Below are 23765 nucleotides of genomic sequence, written 5' to 3' on the forward strand. Positions count from 1 at the left end.
TTTTATTGCGATTCCAATTACTCATTCATTTTATATATATTTGATGTGATTGAATTTTAATTTCAATATTAAGCCTTTTTAGATTTTGCATTATCTCCAAGCAATAGGTTTTTCAAGCAATTATTGAGGTGGCCACTTTCAATCGATTCATTTCAATATTGATTCCATTTCAGTAAGAAAGTCAAGAGAAGCTTTTGACATGCTTGTTCAATAGTTTAATGATAATCCTGCTTGACATTTGATTTTAACATTCGATTACTTAATGTCATTCGATGTTTATTTTCGAGCATTTTGTATTGGGACATGGGAAAAAGCTCACTTGCCAATTTCGGTTTACTTTGTAGGGGGAAATTTAAGGACAAAATATCCCAGTATATAAAGTGGCGAAACATTCTTCGATTACTTCGCACTCGTCCACTTCTTTTGATTGCCCTCCTTGGCAAGGACTTAATGCGATTTCTGCTTACATTTCTTAATTGCCCATTTGCTTGACATTGGCACATGGCGCGTATACGCAACATTTTGTATTGGCAAGAAAGAAACCCACAGCAACTTCAACTCTGTGTACAATAAATTTACAATTATGATTGTTGCTCTTTCTGGGGAAGAAACAAGAGAGATAAACACATACTCGTATCTGTGTATGTATGTAGATATATCCACTTGTATAGGTTTGTGTTCAACAAATTGGATTAATTATGCAAAACCATGAAAATGGGGTTAAAGCCCACCTTCTGCTACTGGTTACACGAGTTTATATGCATGTGTTAACCATTTGAAGCAATGAAAATCAGCATCGCTATCGGAAAATTGCAACTGCAAGTGTGCAACTGTGTCTGCAATGTTCATCGTTTTCCATGTGGCTGGGCACGTGCCACGATTGTAATTACAACATACATACACACTCACACTCACACTCACACGCACACACACACCCAACGCATTTCTGTTAATAAAAACAAATGAGTATGAGTTTGTGAATATTTCATGCGGGCGATCAGCTGCCATTAAATGTAATTATTTTTAATATAATTTTTTACAATTTCAGTTTCGATTTAAATGGATAACTGTAAGTACATAAGTTTGTATGTTGGATTGTATCCCAATGAACAAGGTAACCAGTCTTTGAGATTCACATGGCAAGCGCGTCCTTATTGTGCTTAACTGTCAGTTTGGATACTCTTAAAGGCTATAATTCATTTAATTTCATAGCATACATAAGTACGTAATCAAAGTTCACTGACGAAATTTTAAAAGTATTGTTGATGGAAAGTTGTCCATAACAAATGGACGGACGCAGGATACGATTGAAAGACACTACGTCATATTTGCTACAGTTTTTGCATCTTTTCCCAAAGATAAAGTTGAGAAAAACCTCTTCAAGGGTAATGCAACTTCGGTGAACTGAATGTCCTTTCCGGATATCCTTCTGTTTTGTTTTTCCCCCACCCCTAACAAGTGTAATTAATGCTGAACGCCGTGAAATGATTGTCGTCCGAGAGAGTCGGTTCAATGATTTTTGCCTCCTGCTGGCCAGTCAACTGGTCGAGCTACCTACTTAATAACTTAACAAGTGATAACTGCCATTTGGGAAATATCCCCATATTCCTCATATCCATCGATTTTAAAGATTACATACATATAAACTACAGAGGTCTCTGTGGGAAAAGCTCTTTTCGCAAAAAGCTTTACTGGGAACTTTCTTCTTTAAATGCAAACACTTTTAGCCGTTTAAATGGCCGCGATTCAAAAGCAATAAAAACAAGCCAAGCCAAGTGTGGATATATCAAAATACCAGGGCTAATTCTGAGTGAGCAGGGAAAGGAGACTTAAGTCGCAGGAGCTGCGATTTAGTTAAAAAACATTTGGTTATAAGGATTATTGCAAGTCCTGAAGTTTTGTGTAACATTTCGGAAGTTCGTAAGTGGATCATATGAAATGGGATCTTACTTAAAATTCCATGCCATATCTCTTGGGGTCATGTGCATGCATTTTGCATGGATTCAGTTGCATTCAGTTGTCAAGTCAATTATTTGGTTATTAGTTATTTATAGAGACCCGTTCGTCAGCCGTCACGAACCTCCAATTCCAGCCACTCATTGGCCCAAACCGCACTCACAACCCTCCACCCTCCACACCGAGCCACGTACCTGCCTCTTTCATCCTAGCAACGAGTTGTCTAATTGCACAGCATGACTTGGTTGGCCGAGCGGCCAATATACATACATACACACATATGTAAATATGTATGTGTAGCCAATCTATCTGTATATATTTTGGGGCATGCCGCCAATTTTACACACACACACTCACACACTATGAAGCTAATCAACTGGCGGCCACATAAAATGTCATGCTGGTTTCTACATTAGAGGAGGATGGTTAGTGGAAAGCTCTGAGGTCTGGTGGGGCGAGTGTTTTGAATTTGGTCGTGGGAGAGGGGGTTGAGGGTGAAAGGACATACACTTTTTGTTATTTATTTGCATGCCTTCATCGTTCAATATGTATAAATACTTTTTGCCATCGATGAGAGGCAACAGCATGCATAATTTTGCGATGATTGTGTTTTAATTAATGCAAAAAAAACAAAACACAAAAGTTCCCCCAAAACAAAGCAACGAATATGGAAATACTCTGTTTGTGGCAACTACCGAAAGGTAGAAAACCTTTAAGTCTGTGGAAAGTAGCTTTACTTAGTTAAGCCCTAAAATTGATCGATTGAAGGCCTCGACATTGCTCTCAATTATCTTCATTCGAATGAAACAAAAGATAACTAAAGTCTGCAAAATATTTCTGATTTGATTACTATTTTCATTGAATATAGCCACTCACCTCACATACAGCTGCAGGGTATACACAACAACAACAACAAAAAAGGCAGTTTAACAACAACAAAAAATAGGAAAACGTATTAAAATAGCTGCAAAGGAGTATTAAAAGGGAGACAGAGAGAGTGAGAGAGGGGGAAAACAGCAAACTAACTAGCGGCTATTGTTTGGCCCACATGTATGCGTGTGTGTGTGTGTGTGTGTGTGTGTGGGTGTATGTGAGAGTGTGCCTAAGAACAATGGCTTTAAATTAAAAGTGGAAATCAATGGAAAAATATGCACAGCAGCATGCTCAATTTCTACCCCCCTCCCAGCCCCATCACCCAATCGCTTGGGCCGTCCCCAAACCTTCGTCCTGGATGGATACTGGATGCTGCTCTCCTGTTTGCATCCTTTCTGCTCCCGCATTAAACATAATACACGTAATTATTATCATTTTGTGTCAGATTCTATATTGGTCCACTCACTACCACACACACACACGGATACACACCGCCCATTTGTGTGTCTCCCCCAACCATTCACCCATTTAGCACTCACTCACTCACTCTTTGGCCTCAGGCAGTGGCAATTTATCGTTGATTGTGAACTATTTATTAACGCATAACTTTATAAATGAGCCAGAGTCTGGTCCTCGTCCTTGTCCACGTTCTGGTCATAGGCGTCGTCCTGGTTTTGCTTCCGAATTGGACTGAAAATGCAATATATGGTTGGTTCGTTCGTTTGGTCCGTTTGCGTCGTTCAGGCCTTTCAATTGGATTCCATGCCAAATGTAATTTAGTCAAAGTTCAATGGCAAAGAGATGACCATTTTCATAGAGTTTGGGCTATCATTAGCTGTGGTTGGGTGGTGCTTGAGTGGTGCAGGCGCTCAGGTGGATGGATGGTCCAGTTTGACAGTTTCAGTCGGCTTATTGATGGGGTTTAATTTGTTGCTCAATTAGTGGGCATTCAATTTTCGTTTGTATTTGCTTTTTTTTTCTGTTCTGTTCTGTGAATTTATATTTATTTTGCGGGGAAATCAATTTGAATCTCTCTCTCTGATCAGGAATCAGAAATTAAATTCTATTCTAATATATTATTTTGGTTAATCAATTGTAAAGCTTTAAGTTTTGAGGCTCAATCCAGATGGCTTTTCCTTCTTTTCAATTGACTTTTAATTGTGAATTTTTTGTTGTTGCTTTTCAATCCTTTACATTTTGATTAAATTCCATTTGGAAAGGCTTTTTGCTGAGTCCTTGAACATGCAATCGAATGGAGACAGAATCGGTTCATTTGGCAGCAATATTAAATGAAATGTCATGCCCCACTTCGGCAAACAATTACATTTTATTAAGATACAAATACCAACAAATACGTGCACTCTGTGAAGAGATTTAAGGGAACTGAACTGACTGAACTATTGTGGATAACCGCAATTAGGCGATGGAAGATGAAGGAGTTGTCTTGTGCCTTTCAATTGGCCTCGACAAGTAAGTTGTGTCGAGTCTATTTCTATTTTTTAAGGGCTACCATATATGTGAGTGAATTCTGTGACTACTGAGATTGTTGGGTGTTGGAGTTGGAATGGGGTTGGGTAGGATTTGGTTGAGCTTCTTTGGCGGTTCGTTTGGTTTTTGTGTTGCTTTTCTTTATTTTTCATACAAATATGCTTAGACAGGCAGCATGCCAACATGTCCAGGTGGTGGCAGGTGTACGGGTGGCAGGGATTGAGGGCTGCCAGCCAAATGTAGCGTAAAGAAACCATTTAGGATTAGTTTAATATGATACACACAACAACAACAGGCGGCAGAAGCGGCGGGTAGCTGGATAGATAACGCTCTTGGAATAAGCAAACAGTACTTAAAAATGCCAGCAAAAGACTTTCAAGGAAGAGGTGCAGGGGATGGATGAGGAGTAGCTACATCAGTGGGAACAAAATGTTGACTACTTAAACACGCACACGCAAACAGCACAATAATATTAGCAAAGGCAAAAGCGAGCCATGGAATAGAAGAAAAAATAAGTATACTGTCCATTGTAAGTGAACTAATTCTGCCGACTATGCTGATACCCTATGGAAGGTAAAGTCAACAATTACAACAATTGTCCACTCCATTGTCAAGCGGGTGTATTTTGTTTTAACGTCTTTAACCAAAGATCTCTTGATGTTCATCTTGGTCTCGATCTTGATATCCTCTCTTTGCTCCCACCTACGAGGTATCAATAGATAGAAAGCAAAGTAAAGCAGGAGGGAGCAGGAACCTTGAGCCCAACAAGAAAACTCAAAAGAAAATATTGGTAAGATAAAGCCAAAAGCACAATGGAGACAAAAAAAAAAAAAAAAAGAAGGAAGCAAAAAAAAAATGACAAATTTGCAAATGTTAAGACGAAAAGAAAACATCAACATAAGTTATAGGCTTAGTGCGTAATCGTTTTTCGTACCGGGGATGAGGATGAGCCGCCAGTGAGTAGAAAAAGGAAAGAACAGGAGCTAAAGCTGAATCTAAGGATGATTATGAAACCACAGACGAGCGACCACACCACCCAACCCAACCGCCCAACCGCCCGACCACAAACGACCGTCGACTGCAGAATTTTTGAAGATGACAGCAGCCGGAAATGCGGACAGACAGCTAAATCCTGCCAGCCAAGTGGCTAAGAGAAAAGAGAGAGAGAGGGAGTGAGAGAGAGAAAGAGAGAAGCCAGTTAGCTGGTAGTATAATATGCAATGCGCATTTTTCTTTCTCATTGTTCCACTAAGCATTTTTAAGTACTAACTATCTGTAAGTTAGTCATTTTCCATAAACTCCATTTAGGTTTTGGGAAAGTTATCAATCACATTTGCAAATTGCAAGCAAATTTCATTTAAAAAATTAATCCCTACAAAGAAAAGAGTCCTGTGAAAGTCGATGTGTTTATGGTTTGAAGAAAATCCTTTAAAAGTAGGAAATCAATGACATACTTATGTATTACATAGATCTCCATTAAGGCCATCCTTTCCATCAGTAAGTTGTTTCATTTTGCATCCTTGAAAGGGAATTGCATTTAATTAGAAATCGGTGACAAATTTCACTGACTTAACCATCCACCATTAGTTTGTCTTTCAGTCTCTATTTCAGCATTCTCTTTTAGTACACTTACTTAAGAGCTCGCAGTGTTAACTGAAATCTTTCTGCCAGCTTTTTGAATTAAAAATTCATAAAAGCAAAAATAATGGGAAAGGGAGAAAGACAAAAAGAAAATGAAAAGTGAAATTATTATGATAAAATAAACACATGAAAGAAACTCTGCGAACTAGAAAAAGGAACAAGAAATAAAATGGGAGAATTGAAATTAGAATGAGAGTAAGAGCCGAGAACAAAAATGAGAACGTGACATTGCCTGAAACAAGGAGGGGAATGTCAAGGGGAGGCGAGTATGGCACACAGTCAGCTTAGTTCTGCGGACCGTAGAACATTGCTGCTTCAACGCTGATGATGTGGATAAAATAAACATAGGACATTGGTTTCACCAAAGACGAAGAAATAGCGACATGAGGAGAAAGAAAATGAAAGAGACACACAGAGAGAGAGAGAGAGAGTGAGAGACGAAAGCGTGTTTAAACATTAAAAGGACCATTAGATACGCCTTAAAGTATGCTTCAAGTAGATTATCTTCCATCAGTTTTGTTTGCTTACTTGGAATTGTTTCGCTTCATTTTTCTCGTTTCTTCACACACACACACACACACACACACACACATACTTGTCTCTATTTGGGTATGCTCTACTTTGTGTGTGCGAGTTTCTTTTATTTTTACCATCTTTCCCCCGCTCTGCCATGTCTCAACACACAAACTCAGTCTCAGGCTCAGGCAGAGTCAGAGTCAGGCAGCATCGTCATTTTGGTGGCCAAGCTAGGCGGCATTATTATAAATTGTGCGCGTGTCCTTGTAAAATAACATCAAGTGAACCCAAAGGCCACCCAACCATCGTTCCCATATTCTGGTCAAGTCTTATGGCCCCGGCAATGCTTCTTAAATTACCAAGAGTGCGCTTATTGCTTTCTGCCCAGACCTCTCAAGCAAACAGTGGGTGGAAGAGGGTCGCGGGGAGGGGGACGGCCTGGGCCTTGGGGTATGAATGATGAGGCATTTGTAGGACAAGAGTGGAGGAGGAGTTGGTATCTTCATACAGTGTCTCATTTAGCGAAAAGTCGTTGCTAAATTCAAGGGCTGCAATTTAAATGAACCAATGTACCATGTCAGTCTTGAGTCGAGCTCGTATCTATGAACTGATATCGGACTTTTCCAGGAGACACCACTAACCCATCCGTTTAGCGAGCGATTCGTTATCGCATTAATTGGCAAACAATTAATGAAATTACCCAACTATTAGCAATGTTATATCGCCATTAGAGAATCAATAATTATATTAGAATGGCTCTCAAGCCATAACTCTCTCCCTCATTGTCATTCCCATTCGCCATGAGCCACTCGCAGTTGCAATCCTTTGATTAAGCGTAAAGGATTGCATGAATTTCAGTATCATTTCGGTTGTCATTTTAATGGCCGCTGCCGGTGGTCCTGATGCTGCTGTTGCCGCTGCTGATTTTGGTGACAAAATTCGTATAAATGCCACCAAAATGGACTCATTTACAGAGTGTTTGGCCCGTTCTGTGGTTTATCTTGCGAATAATTTTATTGCCACACAGATCAATACATTGGTCATACGTCGGAGCTGTCTAAATTGTTCTTACGCATTGTATGAACGTCAGCGTAAGCTAATTGATTATGTACTGCAGCATAGTGGGCCCAAATTGGCGGTGCATGTTACCAATAGGAAGCCGCAAGTGCAAGAGATATCCCACTATACGCTGTTTGTGGTGAACAATGTGGAGGCCTTTCGGTGAGAAATGACATGGTAAACGAACTGCCCCAATTATCCTCTGCTTCTTATTGCAGTAAACAGAATTGGTCGGTGCCCGATACAATGACCGAGCATAATTATCATTTTCTCATCGTTGTGAGTGCTCGCTTCCAGGAGAGCGGGATCAAAGGGATCGTGGAGCAGTTGATTTTGGCCAGTTTTCACATGCATGTGCCCAATGTGATCGTTGTGATCCAGCAGACCAAGCCCCATGACATTAGAATCTATGCCCATACGTTTTTCGATGCCAATTGCATGCCGGGCGTTCAGATCTATGAGTACAATCGCTTCAATGCAAGTGGTCGGCTTGTGAAATCAATTTTCCAACTCTTTCCGCCGCTTTCGTTTACGGGAAACCATTGCACTCTGCGGGTGAGTGCCCATCAGGTGCCTCCTTACTTTATGATGAAAAATCGCAAAGAGGCAATGACAGAGAAGGGCATACTACTAGAAGGGAGTGAGGCAAGAGGCATAGATGCCGAATTGTTGGTACTTCTCGCTAAAGCAATGCGATTTCGCATCCAATTGTTAATGCCCAATGAGTCGACTCAATTGTATGGCGAGGCCAATGTATCCGGATGCTTGGCTCAGGTAGAGGAAAGTGGCCATTCGGTGGACTCTACTTTATCACTTTTCTCTCTTCTAGTTGGCGGCTGGCAAGGCGGACATGGCCATTGGTAGTCTCAGCGGCTCGGATAAGCGACGCAATTTCTTCTCGATCTCAGCGGTTTATCATCAATGTTATTTTGTGTTTGTGTTACGTTCCCAGCCAGCTTTCAATCGTTCTGATCATCTGCTTTTGCCCTTTCGGCGAAAGATTTGGTATGCCATTGGGGTACTTTTGTTGTCGCTCCTGCTATTCATTGGAATCCTTCGACGACAGATTCTATTGAACTATCCGCTAGAGTCTCTGGTGGTCAGTAGCTTCGGCTGTCCCGTGGCCACCCAAAGATTACCCACCAGTTGCTGGGGACGTTACATCTTTGTCAATTGGCTGGTACTTACCTTGGTGCTGCGCTGCGCCTATCAGGCCAAGCTCTTCGATGTGTTGCGCGCTCCTCAGTATACTGCATTGCCCCAGTGTCTGCAGGAAATGATTGGACAAAATTATACATTGGTTAGTTCTAGCTATCATGATTTCTATCCAGAACACATAACATATCGCATGAACTCGACATTCCAAGAACGATACAGATATGTGGAGAAGGCAGCATGGGATAAACGCCTAGCCACCATTTCGCTGCTCAACAATCTGGCCTATTGGAACACCAGGCACAGGAATACCAGTAGTCTCACCTATATGCGAGAGCCCATTTACCTTTATCAATTGGCCATTTATTTTCCCAAGCATTCGCTATTTAAATACGCTATCGATCGTAAGATCAACCAATTGCTCAGTTCGGGAGTCATGGGACACATCGAGAGGCGTTATCTGTCGGCCAGCTATATCGATAGGCGTGAAGGGCATCATCTGCCGAAAATAACCAATGACATATTCGTTGGAGTTTACAAAGTGATTGTTGTTCTGTTCATTTTGAGCATGTTGCTTTTTATTCTCGAGAGATTGTCAATGAAGTGGCAGGGATTGGGGCGAATTATTGAGTGGATGCAATAGCTTTCTGCCCACTCTGTTACCAATTTTCCATCTACAGACTCTTTTTGTTGGTCCAATTTCCAATTTTTTGTTTGTGTCTTTGTTTTTCTTTTTTATCTATCACACTTGTATTTTTCTTTTTGTCAATAGAAACAACAACGACAATGGCTTCAACCTGATTGATTTAAGACTTGTGTGTGTGTGAGTGTGTAAAGTTTTCCTTCCACCCCCCTCCCGACACGTTAGTATGCTCTTGTGCACCCTTTTGGTGGCATTGTTCGCCAGTGTTCCACTTTCCATTGGTAACCCCAAACCCATATGTGTTGTGAGTAGTGCCAACTGGCCAAGCGGCACGGAGCGGCACTTGAGTTAAGCTGCGCAAACGTTTGCATAATCACGTTCCAATTTAAATTGCTCTATTTGCTGGGGTTTCGGGGGTTAAGAATGGACAAAGAGAGACAGAGAGAGAGAAGGATGAGACAGTCGGGACTGGGGGATTCCTCGAATGGACAACGTCAACGAGGACGACAGCGACGACGACTCTCGAAATTGGAAAAACTGGACAAGTTTTATTAGCTAACGCCGCTATGGAGGAGCATTTGTCTGTTTGTCGAATGGGTGAAATGTGTGATTGCGATTTTAACCATTTCCTATCCTTAGTAGTTTCTCACACCTCCTCCAACTCGACGTCAACAAAGCTGTTGCTACTCAAACAAACAAATCCAGGGAGTCGCCATTGAGGATATTCTTCATTAGTTTGACATAAATGTAACTAAGAACTACACAAAACTATATCGTAGATTCTCAATTAAATGATGTAACAATAAAAGGCGTTTGAATTGGAGCACTAAATGGAAAACCTAAAGCTTGAGGAATATTAGTGGAGTAGTTCATGAAGATGATTTTTGACAAAATGGAAATGGAAATCGCAAATTCACTGCGTTGCAAGTCTGAGAGGCGTTGGCGTTTCCTTAGAGCTTAGCTAGGGTTGATGCTAAGGGGAATTGGGTTGGGCTTTAAGGACATCGCCAAATGAAGTGACAAGCAACTTAACGCATTTAAATTAATTAAAAATGTGCTTAAATGACGCTTCACTTTGGCGACGACAATGGGGCGACAAAAGGCATCGTCCTGTGTCCCTGTATCCCTGTGCCGGTACGCGGTGCCTGCTCCTGACAAGTACAGCGCAAAGGACTCGCCAGGCCGTGGAGCTGGCAGCTGTAATTAGACAATTCACTCGTTCCACATTCAATCCCACCCTCTCTACTTCGAACACTTTGGACGCTTTGGACTTGCCTTGTTTTGGGTTTTAGTTGCGCATCAAAAAAATATTTTTTTTTTTTTTTTTTTTAGCCATTGTCGTCGGCGCAGAGATTCGAGAGTTTTGCCGCCGCCGCATTGGCGGTAAAGTTTTCCCTTACAAGGAACTTTGTCCTGCCGCCTTTCAACCGGTTGCCAGCCCGCGCCTCTTATTTGCTGTTCTCTGACTCTCCTGGCGAGTTCTGCATTGTCACTTGAGTGACTGCAAAAGTGTTTTGGCCTCCCCTCCATCCATCCGAGACTCTGAAGTAGTTGCAGTAGTTTTATTTTACTCATTTCCTCGTATCTCCCATGCCATTCTGCCCCACTCACTCTGAAGAGCAACACACAGAGAACAGAGAAGACGATAGATGAAGAAGTCGCTCACTTGTAGGCGTTAATGAAAATGCATGTAATTAGTTTTGTTTGTTGGCTGGCATCGAGGCCAGCGGAAACGGAAATGCGGTGGTAAAACAAGAAAAAAAAAAACTAAAAAGAAACTGCCAACTTTGCGATTTCTCGCATGCATTGAACTCTAATTGATTTGCCACGCAAAAGAAAGTCAGAATGAGGGACGAGGCACTGCATTCCATCAGTGGGGAGTCCACTTGAGTAAGTTGATCAACGAATGAAATTAGTGTGGCTGCACCGTGAGTGCTACAGCCTGGTTATATTATAAAAAAAGAAACAATAGATGGCGTTTTACATGGCTCAATTTCCTCTAGTTTATGCTAGATATCATTTGCTCTAGTCAGGTCAGCTAGCACACAGACACACGTAGATAGAAGCACAGTCACCTTAATTGCCCCAAATTTAATTTCCGCTTTAAGTTTGTCACAGAGACAAAAACAAAAGGAGTTGTAGGTGGATAGATGAGTGGATAGATCGGGCTGGATGGATGGATGGATGGATGGGAAGGAGCAGGAGAAGGAGGCAGAAGTACGACGACCGACGTCGGCTGGTCGGAACAGGAACAATTCATCATCCATATGACAAGCAGTCGAAAGCAATCGTTTTGTCATCTTCTTGTGTGTTGCTAAATTGAATATGCCCCAGACCTGACACCCGTTGAACCCACAGACATGGCCATAGTCAGCCATAGCCCCAGATCCATTTGGAAGCTGGGGGAATGAAATGAATGAATGAGCATGTGTGTGAGTGTGAGTGTGAGTGCCTTCACTTCACATATGCATATCTGCCGTCGCATTCCAAAATAACACAGTTAGAGATGTGGGAGGCTGACGACGACGTCGACGTCTACGCCGAGGATGAGGATGAGGCTGAGGCCGAGGCCGAGGCATACGCATAGTCGCACGTTCACTTTTTGGAGGCTCTGGATGGTTGGCAGGAAGGAAGGAAGCTTTACAGACTGATAGATGCTAAAGATGTGCACAATGCATATGTGTGTGTATGTGTGTTTGCATATTTGTGTATGTATGTATGTATGTGTGTGTGTGCGTATGTTGGTGTATATGTCTGTCTGTCTGTCTGTTTGTCAGTCCGTCCGCCCGTCTATGTGGCTTGCATACAAAGTAGTCAACGAGTTGACTTTAAAAACCCTCACAACGTAGGCCTTCTACTTTTGCCTCCCCCCATTTTCCACACTCCCGCCCTCTATCACTCTCCCTCTTTCAGTCTCATTCCCTCCGTTTTGTTACTGACAATAGATCATCAAATTCATTACGTTACATTTCATATGTCTGAATCCGAGTACCCACACCTTCACCACATTGCCAGTGTGTGGCGTCCGTCTCTCTGTCTGTCTGTGCGTGACCATTGCATCCATCAAAATAAGCTAAATTCAAGCAACAATAATTTACCTAACCCAACAGTAGCATACAGACACTCGACCCCTTGCCTTGGCTTGGCTTGGTCAGGCCTTCTTTCTGTGGACCCTTCGTCATTCACAGCAGCAACAGCAGCAGCAACAGCAGATATTCAGCTCTTCCCTGCTTCTGTTCTTTCCACATAACCAAAACCACGGAAAAGCTTACCCAACCTAGCAGCAGCACTCGTCACTCGTTCACAGTGGAGATTTTTGGTCGACTGGCTCAGACGTGCGTTGGTTTTATCAATGTCAGTACTCGCGACTTGCCCTCCTTCTCCCTAGCTTCATCCTCTTTGCCATATCTCTCCACGTACTCAACAAATATCCACAGCCGCACTTGACCATGGCTAGCTTCTTTTCTATATATGTACGTCTCTGTGTGTGCGAGCGTGTGTGTGTGTAGGTGTGTGTGTGCGGTTGCACTTGATATATACGCAATTTATGAGCAGCTGCCAGCCAACTAGCCAATTTCTATTTAAAGATAGTTTAAAACTCTCTACAGGGAGTTGTTATTCTGCATAGGAATTTTAATTGTTCTCGATTCGAAAAGTTTTTTAAACAAAAAGAAAAAAGTATAATAAACTTTGATGATTAAAAAATTTCCTATTGCATTCCAATTTCAGTTGAAATACCCTTACAAGAAAAGAGTATATTTATTCCAAAGATTTTCTAGCTTTAAAGAGAATAATTTTTCTGACACCTGTAAAACTTCCATGAAAGACGGCTAAATGGTTATGGCAAAACATTAACTTGTCCTTTATATGCTAGCAAGTGCTTAACTCTCTGTATGTTCTATGTTGGCTGGCTTAACCCTTGGAGCAAGAGTCTAAATGAATTAACCACACAACGAATTTGTTTGCTTTTTCGTTTCTTTCTTCAGACAGCTTATTTATTACCCCTTAACCCTTCGTGTTTTTTTTCCGCTTATTCCATTTTCTGTTTTTTTGTGTTCTCAAGTTTTATTCTTATACAATTTTCGGGCAACTGTTTTTTCGCCTTCTTTGGCTGGGCGTGACACTGCTAAGTGAGTGTGTTGCCGCTGGTGCTTACTCTTCACCGTCAGTCGACTGTTTGGCGTTGCAAATTATGAAAATTAAAGGCACCCCAACCCATATTATCATTGTCCTGCCCCACAGGACCAAGCAGCACCCCTTCTGATCCGACAATAGAGCAAATTATGCGCGAAAAGTGGTGGCCAGACGGTAAAGTGAATGAAGTGGAATGATAGAAATGTGAAGACTCGGAAACAGAGGGACCGAGAGTATGATGAATGCCATTGGCCAGACAGCAGACAGGGCAGGTGCTGGAGTGGTTGGAGAACAAAAAAAAAAAAAAAAAAAAAAGGGAGAGAAAAATATAAAAAACTTGAACAGCAGCAATGGCAACGGCAACGGCAACGACGATGGCAATGGTGACGGCGGCTCGACGAGGCAAACAAGGATAAATTATGCCGACGCACTCGAGTGCTTATTGTCCTGCCCTTGCCCTTGCCCTTGTCCAAGCCATCGATTTCAAGTGACTCTGTCCAATCGTCTGGCTTTCTTTTTTTATTGCCCTCCCCCTGCTGCTGCTGCTTCTATCAATACAAGTTTGAGACCAAACGGCGTTTTGTTTGCCATATTCAAAGTCATAAATCATAAGACTGCTCGAGGATATTTTATCATAATCACATCAGGAAGCAAAGTAGCGTAGGCAAGTGCCAAGCAGAGCTGTTCTAGTGTTGCGGGAGGGGGGGCATAAGAGTGGTATTGGTTGTTGGGATAACCACCAACTCCATTTCGATTTGGTTCAATAGAACGAAAGCATAAAGAAATGACATTAACCATATTTTTGGCATCAAGTGTTTGCGTTTGCCAAGTGAAATGCGAGGGCGTTGTCGGGGCCGATTTAATTTCGAGTTTTTTTCTTGACAACTGACTTTGTTATGCGTATATGTGGGTATGGGTGTGAGTTTGAGTGTGTGTGTGTGTGTGTAAGAGACAGACAGCAAGAGAGGGAAGCTTATTATTTGGGCATTCATTTATTTGGCCTGCCAAATTGCATATGAAAGTCAATAAATAATCTCATTTTGTTTGGTTGCCTCATTAGGCATGCGTTAGGAAGGCATCTAAATAAATAAAATCTTTTATCCATCCACTCGTCAATCCAACCCCCCCTTCCCCTTTCCCACTCATAAAAAGAGAGAAAAGCTAAAAAAAATCACTAAATCAGTTTGCCAACTGCCTAGCATAGCACACTTATTGGGGCAACTGCCTAAGGGTTATGGGAATGTCTAGTATAGCATACTTATTTGGTGCAAACTACCGAAAAGTTGCCAGAATCTTTGGAAAATGGACATCGGGATAAATGAAATCGATCGAAATCATTTCCCCAAGAAAAGGATTCATAATCCTATTTGCCTCGATTGGGTGAAATTTGGCTTAGCACAATATCAAGTAGTACGATTACCACACTTAAATCCACTTAAATTGATTAACCAAATCTACTTTTGTTTTGGTTTAATAAACCAAATTGAATGTTCTTGTTTCATTCATTTGGTTGTACAGGAATGGGCCCCATTTGGGGCTAAAAAAGGGAAATAAACCAAAAATCTTTAGCCACAACAAAACAAAGTCAAGGCGAGACAAAAAGCAGCCACATAGAAATGTAGTTATACGAGACTAGCTGGATAAGAAGCCGTGCAGAGAACTGAGAAGAGAAAAAGTAATGGGCAGGGAAACGATTGCATTTTCTTTTGTAGTTGGCCTAAGGCGGCAGCAATTGCTGCTAATGCTTGGTTGCCAACATATGTTTTGGCCCAAATGTTGTCATAAATTTTGAGCCACGGCAATGGCGACGACAACCAGCAAGAAGGATTTGCGGTGAGGCAAGGGCAAAGGGAAAAAGAAATTAAGGATGAGCATAAGAAGAGCAGAATGAGATGCCGACAAAGTGCAAAGAAACAATGTGCAGTGCCAAACAGGCAACGGCAACGGCAACGGCAATGGCAACAGCTACAGCTACAGCAGCACACCAAAAAACAAAAGGAAATGAGTGCGGCTGTCTGGTAGGCAGGCAGGCAAGCAGGCAACAGGACGACAGGAGGACAACATGGAAGGACAACGACCAAGTTGGCAAAAGTTGGCAAATGATCTGCCAGAAATCAGGCAACGTTAAAAACGTAGCCCTAGACATAGCCATAGCTTTCACCTAGGACTGAACATCCGACCAACCGAGAGTCCGACCTCACTCTCATCCTCTAGTCTCTCGAATTAGAGTAGTTTGCTGATGGAGATGGTGATAGAGATGGAAATGGAGATGGAGTTGGACATACAGCAGACGGGTGCAATCAGGCAAAGTGCCCGGCTTCTGCTCCAGCTTCTGTTTCTGTCCACTGTTTGTTAGTCACATTGCACCTGCCACAGAGCACAAGACACAGGGAATGAGAGAGCGAAATACATAGATGATGATAAGGGAGCATACACACAGAGAGAAAGAGAGAGAGAGAGCTAAAATAATTGCATAATTTGCATATTATTTTCTGCTAAACATGCAAAAAGCTCCGCGCTACGTGTGCAACATGCACTCATGTGTGTGTGTGTGTGTGTGTGTGTGTGTGTGTGCATTAAGTGCAAAGTGTAAATAACCAACTCAGCATAAATCGTGATTACAACATTTTATCTACATTTACATATACATATATGCAAGTGCATGTGTGTGCAGTGTGTGTGTGTGTGTGCGGATGTTTGCGGGCTTGGTTTTTGTGGTTTTAATTTAATTAATATTTTTTGTTGTTTTCAACCTTTGCAGAGATTTTTCATTCTGTTTTGTTGCCGTTGTTCTTGTTGCTGCCACTGCCACAATAGTCCCACTCTCTCTCTCTCTCTCTCTTTCTCTCGTTTATTCAGCATGTTTCTCTAGAGCATCATTTTACACTTGAAGATTCAATGTTGGATAATGACTCAACTCTCTACTCTATTCTAGGTTTTCCCAGCAACTTTTCAAAGGGAAAGTGCAGCCTGAAGAAAAATTCAATTAATAAATCTATCTATCTATCTACGCTTAGTAGCAGTTCGAGTTTTAAACTGTACTCACAATTTGTTTAGGCTTCCCATACCCTTTCCGAGGACAGCGATGTGAACTAACATATCCGTTTTATTTATATTTGTTTCCCTTGTCCTCATATCTCTGTCGTACACCTAACTCTGACCATGCGGAAAGATATTTGGCTAAAAGTGGACTGAGAGAGAGAAGAGAGAGAGACCAACAGTGACTGCATTCAGGGGCATGGACGTATTTGAGGACACTAAATCCGCAACAAATTTTGTTTACCTTTTATCCGACCATTTTGCTTCCCTCCCCCAATCGCTAATTCTCGTCATTTCTCATCTTTTCACCATTTTGGGTATTTTTTTATTCCACTGGCTTTTGCATTTTCGAGCTTCATTGGCAGTGGGCAACAATGCGGTTATGTAATATAGTGCAAATATTGCGTAAAACTTAGATAAATACTTTTTAGCTATGCATTGAATGAGCGAGCATCGGGGCCATGGTCATGGTTTATGCCTTCCAGATCATGATGATAATGTTGAATTATTCTGTTGACTTCTATGGAAAAATGTACACAAGTATAAATATTTCTCTAAAATCGCGTTAAACTGTTACACATAAACCTGGCTTTCCCTCTGTCCCTCCATGGCGTGGGTGTGTGTGTGTGTATGCTGATGGAAAATGCAAACGTGCAAAATCGCATTAAATGAGCATTAGCGCATTGTTGGTTTTGGTATAGCCAGCCACGCCCCCCTTCTGCCAAATACATACATTTGGCGGCCCTCCCTTTTTTCACTCTGTTGCATGCAGTATTAAGTGGAGGAACAGAAATTTAAGCTCAATTATTAGTCCATGGACCATAAATTCTATTTCAATTCAATATCTCAATTGGCTAAAAGTTCTCTCAACCCACACACACACACGCACAGTTTTTTGGGCTGAAAAGACTTTGATCTTCAGTTGGCTGACCGCGCTGCGGGTCAAAGTTCATCTCCATCCCTAAAGTCTCCTCCATCTAATACTCATTCTGTCGTTTTGTCTGTGCTTTGCCAAGCACTTCAATAAATTAATTTAAAGTTTAATTAAAAAATTGGTCTTTATTTTCAATTAGTGACCATTCTCAGTCGACCCCCACTCACTTTTGTACATTCCTTCACCACACACACACACACACACACACACAAAGTCCTTCCTGCTTTTCTTAATTAATTAGCCAAATTAAATTTATGCACAACAAAACAGAAGAAGTAAGAAGCACGGCACAATAATTATCAATAACGCTGGCCCGTTCCACCTTTTTGGTTTTTTTGTTGTTGTTGTTGTCTTCTCTTCCCTTTTCTTTTCTTTTCTTTTTTTTTTTTTTTTGTCGTTTGCTCCTTTTGAAGAGGAGAAGGATGAATGAATAACGCAACAGGAGGAGTAGGACAACAATGGCTATTAACTTACATTACCCAAAACAAGTGCGAGTGAGCTGGTGACAAGGAAAGCGCGACTCTGGGCACGTAAAAGAAACATTAACGCCCTGTTCTGCCACCCCCCTGGCCAACGTTCACTACGAAGACGTAGATACTCTAAGGAAGGGGAGAGGAGAGTGAGAAGAAGCGTACAAAATGCCACACGCTCGCCTGCGTCCCAAAGCTTGTTAGCCGAAGGAGCAGCAGGCACGTGACCCTGGACCAGGGACAGGACCCCTTCCCCCACCCCACCTTTCGATCTGTCGCCAGTCTCGACTTGCATGCAAAGTGCCAACTCCATCTTGCAAGCAGGTGCAAAAGCCAAAAGGTGACTGGAGACTGGAGCCGCTAAAGCCAAAGCTCACATACGGTTCAAGAGAACACAGAAGAAATGCTAAGACACGGGCGTAGCTCTCACCATGGAAGATATATTATTGCACTTACGTTCAGGATGACCCCTTCAGCAACTGTACAGACGGACGCTCATGACATTGGCCGCTCTTTCTTCAGTTTTTACTGCTTCCCTTTCACTCTTTTCCATCATATATCAAGGGCAAACAGAGAACTGAACTTTAGTCTTGCCATGTCTATTAAGATGTCTCAGGTAGCTCAGGTAGGGAAAAAGGATGCCGGAGTCCTTACTGTAGCCGTTCGTTTGACGTTACCTTTGCCTTTGCCGATGCCGAAGCGGGACAACTTAATTTCCGTTTAGATTTCAATAATAATAATAGCAACAAGAAAAGCAACGAAGGCTGCTGCTGCTGCTGCAGGCAACGGCAATGAATTTTAAAATATTCATAAATGAATGCAAAAAACGATGGGCAATGGGGCGTGGCATGGTCTAAGTTGAAGGCATGGGTGTGGGTGATAAGTGTCTAGGGGTCTCGCTCTGCCAGTTGCCGTTGAGGTTGAAAGTTTACAACGCTCGGTAGCTGAAAGCCGGAGCTGGTTGTGCACTAATTGCTGCCACACTTACCAACGCAGCACGCAAAACTGAAGGCAACTGAAGAGTGCCAGAGAGCAGGCCGAGTGGGTGGAGCAGGCGTGGGAGGAGGAGGAAGTGGAGGAGTGGAAAAGACGAAGAAGAGGGTAAAATCAATGGGAACAATGGCCAGGAACATGGCGCTTGGCTTGGCTTGTGGCATCCACATGCAAAAACGTTAGCTCCTTGCTTCTATCCTTGTCAGTGGTAATCAACGTCCAAGTCACGCCCCCTACCAACCTACCTATCTACCACTCCCATCTTGCATCACCCATCACCATATTCCCTGCCTCACACACACTCTTTCTCGCTCTGTTTCGCCGTCTCTGTCTCTCTCCGTCCATCTGCGGCAATTAGAAAATGTTACCGACTTAGAAATGCGTGGCGCCTGGCTAAATGGACGTTAATGGCCAGCTGGCAACCAACTAATAGCAGCAACAGCAACAACAATAATAAAATTATTGCTAAAGGGTGACGAGCTGTGGCACAGTTAGAGACAGCGGTCGGCAGGGGTGGGAGACGGCATACTTTGGACAGATGGCACGGGGCGAAAGAGTTGTTCAAGGGGAAAAAACCTTTTTCAAATTGCTCATACGCCCAGGTGGACAGCGAATGGCAACCGTGACAGGATATTACCATCGAATAGCACTAGCAGCGTGGGTCAAAGGGCACACGGGGCAAGTGGGCACAGTGAAAGAGGGCGAGAGAGAGAGAGCTATGGCCGGGGAAGTGTAGTCAGGACACATTAAAATTAAATTGTAAATTAAACATCAAAGTAGTTCATGGGCAAAATAGTGAAATGAGTTCATAATCGGATTTGACGACTTGTAAAATGGTTCTAAATGGCCTATTCCCATCCCATCCCATCCCATTCCATTCCAACCCCCCTCATACCCTCGTCTGGGCCCAACTCGATGCAAAGATGATGAGAAGAATCTCCTGGGTTTGGGGCACTCAACATAAGCCCTAAATATGTTTGGGAAATTCGCGAATTTCATTGCTTTTTGCTTAGTACTCTATTAATATTAAGAGTTCTTAAAAGTTTCTTTAAATTCATTTTCAAAATTTTATTGCTCTTTGAGTTCTGTTTACAGGGCATCCTCTAGTCGTCATATTGTTTGGCAGGGAAATGTTTTCATGAGTGGGTTTGGCCTTTTAGATGGTTATAAATTCAATTTGGAATGGTTTTTTTTTTCGCTGCATTTCAATGAATGAATTTCTACAAAGTACCATCACATTGGCCGCCATTTTTGCTGTTTAGTTATTTGTTTGGCATTATTTATCAATAATTTAGTTTCACATCTAGTTCGTATTGAATGAATTTAAATTTTTGTTCGCTAATTGCACATTGAGGGCCAATTTACTTATAACATAGATTCAAATAACTCATCGAAAAACCTTGGAGGAGAGGGTGAAATTTCTACTCGTTGGCCGCCAATCAATTACCAATTTTGAACTGAAATTAGCTTCTGGCCCAAGAGTTCAGCTTTGCTTCAATTAAATGTAACATACGTCGAGATGGAAACCTTGAATTGGGTTCGTTTCGAGAGGCAATTTCTTCATTCGGTTCTTTGAATCGGCACCTTCGCTTGAGTTGCCATTTTCGCGTAGTTTTTCGCTTCTTTTTTTGTCGTTGATGTTGTTTAGGCAGGTTGTCGCCTGTCGTAGTCGACATGACCGCTTCAGCGCGTTGGTTGTGGTCTGCCTAGCCATTTTGTAGTTTTTGTTTTCGCCTGCCACCACCTATAAACATTAAAAACAGGCGTCGACGTGGCAGCCTAGAGCAATGGATAGTAAGTTTGGAAGGTTGGTAGGTCGGTTGGTTGGTTGGTTGGTTGGTTGGTTGGTTGGTTGGTTGACTGAAGCTCTGCATCCGAAACAAATTCTTCAAAAATCAATATATATGTAGGTGGAGAAGGAGGCGGAGTGGTTCTTCTAGCAGTTCTCGATGCCTGTTAGCTAGGCTAAAGCTGAAGCGTCATCATGGTGGAATACGGACTTGTGCGTGGGAAGGGGCTTCTTTTTTTTGCACTGTGTTTGGCTTCGGTGATGTTGTCAGCTTTTCGGTGGCTACGGCGGTCACAACGGCGGCAGCCTCCAACCTTCCTCACACTCTCACATCATTTCAATCCACACCACTCATCACTCTCACCACTGTGAGAGGGTCCCCCATCCTACACGGTCCCTCTTCCGATTTCTGGTTGATGCTCTGATGCTGCCAGGCGACTGCTAAAACTGTTGGCTGTGGCTTTGTACCGGCGGTTGACTGACGCGTATGCGTTATTAAATCTCCATGATTGTATGTGAGAGAATGTGTGTGCGTATGCGTGTGTGTATGACCATCCATGTCTATGTCTATGTCTATGTCCTATGCGTGGGCTGACAGCAATTTGCGTATCAATATGGGCACATAATGCTTCGAAAATGATTTCCAAAATTTGCATTTAAATTAAAAATTATATTTGCAACACAAACAGACGAACTCAATGCCGAACAGCACTGACTATCGGGTAGGGGGAGCCTTTAGTGAGGGCTGGCCAAAAAAAAGAAGGGAAATGGGCGAATTTGCACTACAACCAACGCACCACCGCACCGCACCGAACCGCACAAAATGTCAAAAAATGCAAATTTAGCAAATTTTAGGCAGGAAGGGGGGAAACAAAAAAAAAGAAGAAAAAAAGAATTCCAAGCTATTAGTTGTTTTTAGTCAAAATGCGTTGCGCATACGCAACGTGAGCCACGCACCCACAAAATGGATTGGTGCACAGCTTGTACAATCCTCACCCCAAGTTACCACCCCTTTGGGAGAGGTTCGGTTGTCACATGGCTGTGGCTTTTATAGCTTCTGTTTTTCATTAGACCAATAATGGATAGAAATGTAGATATACCAGATAGTATGGATTCTATATCCGATGCCAGAGCGAGAGAGAGAGAGAGCAGAGAGGAGCACCTGAAGATAAAATTGCTAATGTGTCCATTTGGATTAAATGCATTTAAAGTGAAATACGGAAATATCTAAACATTAATGTCGTGCACAGGTGAAAAACGCCTAAAATAGAGCTCTTATCTCAGACTTAGTTGCCTGTATTGTGACTCTAACTAACACGAAGTGCGATCTAGTCTGGGAATTTCCCATAAATGATCTGCATCCAATAATGGATGGAGCCTCTGCATTTGGAAGCTCTATCTACTTATCCCATTCGATTCGACTCATCTCTCGTTTCTAATTTAATTTTTTGGATTTTTCTAGTCCGATTTGCCGCTGCCATTGGTTGGTTGCATTCGAAATGACAATTGCTTTATGTCCAATGGTCGAGCGGAGCTATTCGACTATTGTCATTGTCTATTGTGGCTCTCTACCTGCCTGCCTGCCCCAGACCATGCTTAATGCCGCTCCCACCTCCCTCATGTCGTCTCTTGGCCCATCAGTTGCCCATCCACTCAACTGTCGTCTGCGGCTGTAAATGAAGTTGTGTTTTAATTAAAATTCCAGACTTTATTTCTGTAATTATATTAACTCGCTGTTCGAATACGTTCGGCCTCGATCGATCGATCTATCTCTCTCTCTCTCTCTCTCTCTTTGCCTCTGTTTGTCTCTGTGTAGGTGTGTGTGTGTGTGTGTATATGGAGAAGGTCCCAAAGCGGCAACAATAAGGAAAAGATAAAACCATTAACAGTAAAGTGGAGAAATGTGGAAAACGTGGCAAAGGCATGCCGACTGCGACGACGACAGCGACAGCGACGTTGTTGTCCTGCTGCGACTTCATTGGCATTGGCAGCGGGCAAGCAGATTCTTGTCCTGTACAGGACAAAGTCACCCCCTTTGTCTTGGTCTTGGTCCTGCTGCCTGTAGCCTGCTGCCTGCCTGACTGCAAATGGTGTTAAAATTAATTTAATTGAATGTGAAATGAAATTTGTTTTGACACACACCAATACCAACACCAGCACACACACACACACACACACACACCGACGACTACAAAAACACCAACAATGACTCTAGCTCTGGCTCCAGCTCCATCTTCATCTCCATCTCCATCTCCATTGCCTTTTCTAGCTGTTGCTCCTGCTAGGATTGCTGTGAATTCCTTTTGGCTTCTGCTTCCATTGTTTCCCTAACGTTTCATTCGTTAGCCATTGCTTTTGCCTGCTGTTTTGCCTGCATTTTGAGGGATGTGTTTTCTATTACCCCTCTGATGACTCTCCACCACTTTCCCCCCACAAACAAGAATGTTCGATAGCTGCATTACGACAACAGCAATTTGATAGTGAGAACAAGACCGAGTGCGACAATATGTGTGTGTGTGAGAGAGAGAGAGAGAGAGAGAGAGAGAGAGAGAGACGAATAAAGAAAGATTGTGCACTCTTCCAACTATCTCACTCTTGATAATTATAAAGGGCTTTTGTTAATTCTAATATCTTAGAGTGGAAAATATTTGAAAATTTCACTACATAAAGTAATGAAAATATTTTTAACTAGGCTAAGAGAGAGAGAGAGAGAAGACTTGGCCAAAGGCACTTAGCAAGACCTTAGGAAAGGTCGTTGCTACTGAACTCAGGGGTTCTCTGTGACATTCTCTAAGGTCAAACATTGAAGCAAGGTACTAAAACCTAAGTAGGCTCATCATGTTTATCTAAAGCCCAACTTGATCATGCCGAATTTACTCATTAACCTCATACTTTTCCAAATCAAAAGGATTTGTACTTGAATCTATCAGTTTTTGGCCTTTTTTGGCTGAACTTGGCCGTGGAACATCTGTTTATTCTCGTTGCTTTCTTCCATCTCTTTATAGCTCTCTCTCAATTTCTCTGTCTTCGCTGCTCTTTGTCTGTCTGTTGTCTTTTTTTATGTTTTTTGGCTGT

General features: G+C 42.3%; 1 protein-coding gene and 1 long non-coding RNA gene across 2 annotated transcripts in view; both read left to right on the plus strand.

Moving 5' to 3' along the window:
- LOC137581815 (uncharacterized) overlaps positions 1-23765 on the plus strand; it is a 176959-nt gene that overhangs the window by 49612 nt on the left and 103582 nt on the right. The window lies entirely within an intron of this gene.
- Positions 7355-9331, plus strand: Ir11a (Ionotropic receptor 11a). Its single transcript, XM_068297863.1, has 3 exons — positions 7355-7695; positions 7752-8307; positions 8363-9331. Exons 1-3 carry the CDS (start codon positions 7355-7357, stop codon positions 9329-9331), a joined length of 1866 nt encoding a protein of 621 aa, XP_068153964.1.

Source organism: Drosophila tropicalis, unplaced genomic scaffold (assembly GCF_018151085.1).
Source record: "Drosophila tropicalis isolate 14030-0801.00 unplaced genomic scaffold, ASM1815108v1 contig_158, whole genome shotgun sequence".
Classification (NCBI taxonomy): domain Eukaryota; kingdom Metazoa; phylum Arthropoda; class Insecta; order Diptera; family Drosophilidae; genus Drosophila; species Drosophila tropicalis.

Excerpts from the sequence above, each read along its gene's own strand:
- Ir11a (XM_068297863.1), top strand. The coding sequence starts at position 7,355 with ATGGCCGCTGCCGGTGGTCCTGATGCTGCTGTTGCCGCTGCTGATTTT. Across the intron at positions 7,696-7,751 it reads AACAATGTGGAGGCCTTTCG|TAAACAGAATTGGTCGGTGC; the intron begins GTGAGAAATGAC and ends TTCTTATTGCAG. Across the intron at positions 8,308-8,362 it reads TATCCGGATGCTTGGCTCAG|TTGGCGGCTGGCAAGGCGGA; the intron begins GTAGAGGAAAGT and ends TCTCTCTTCTAG.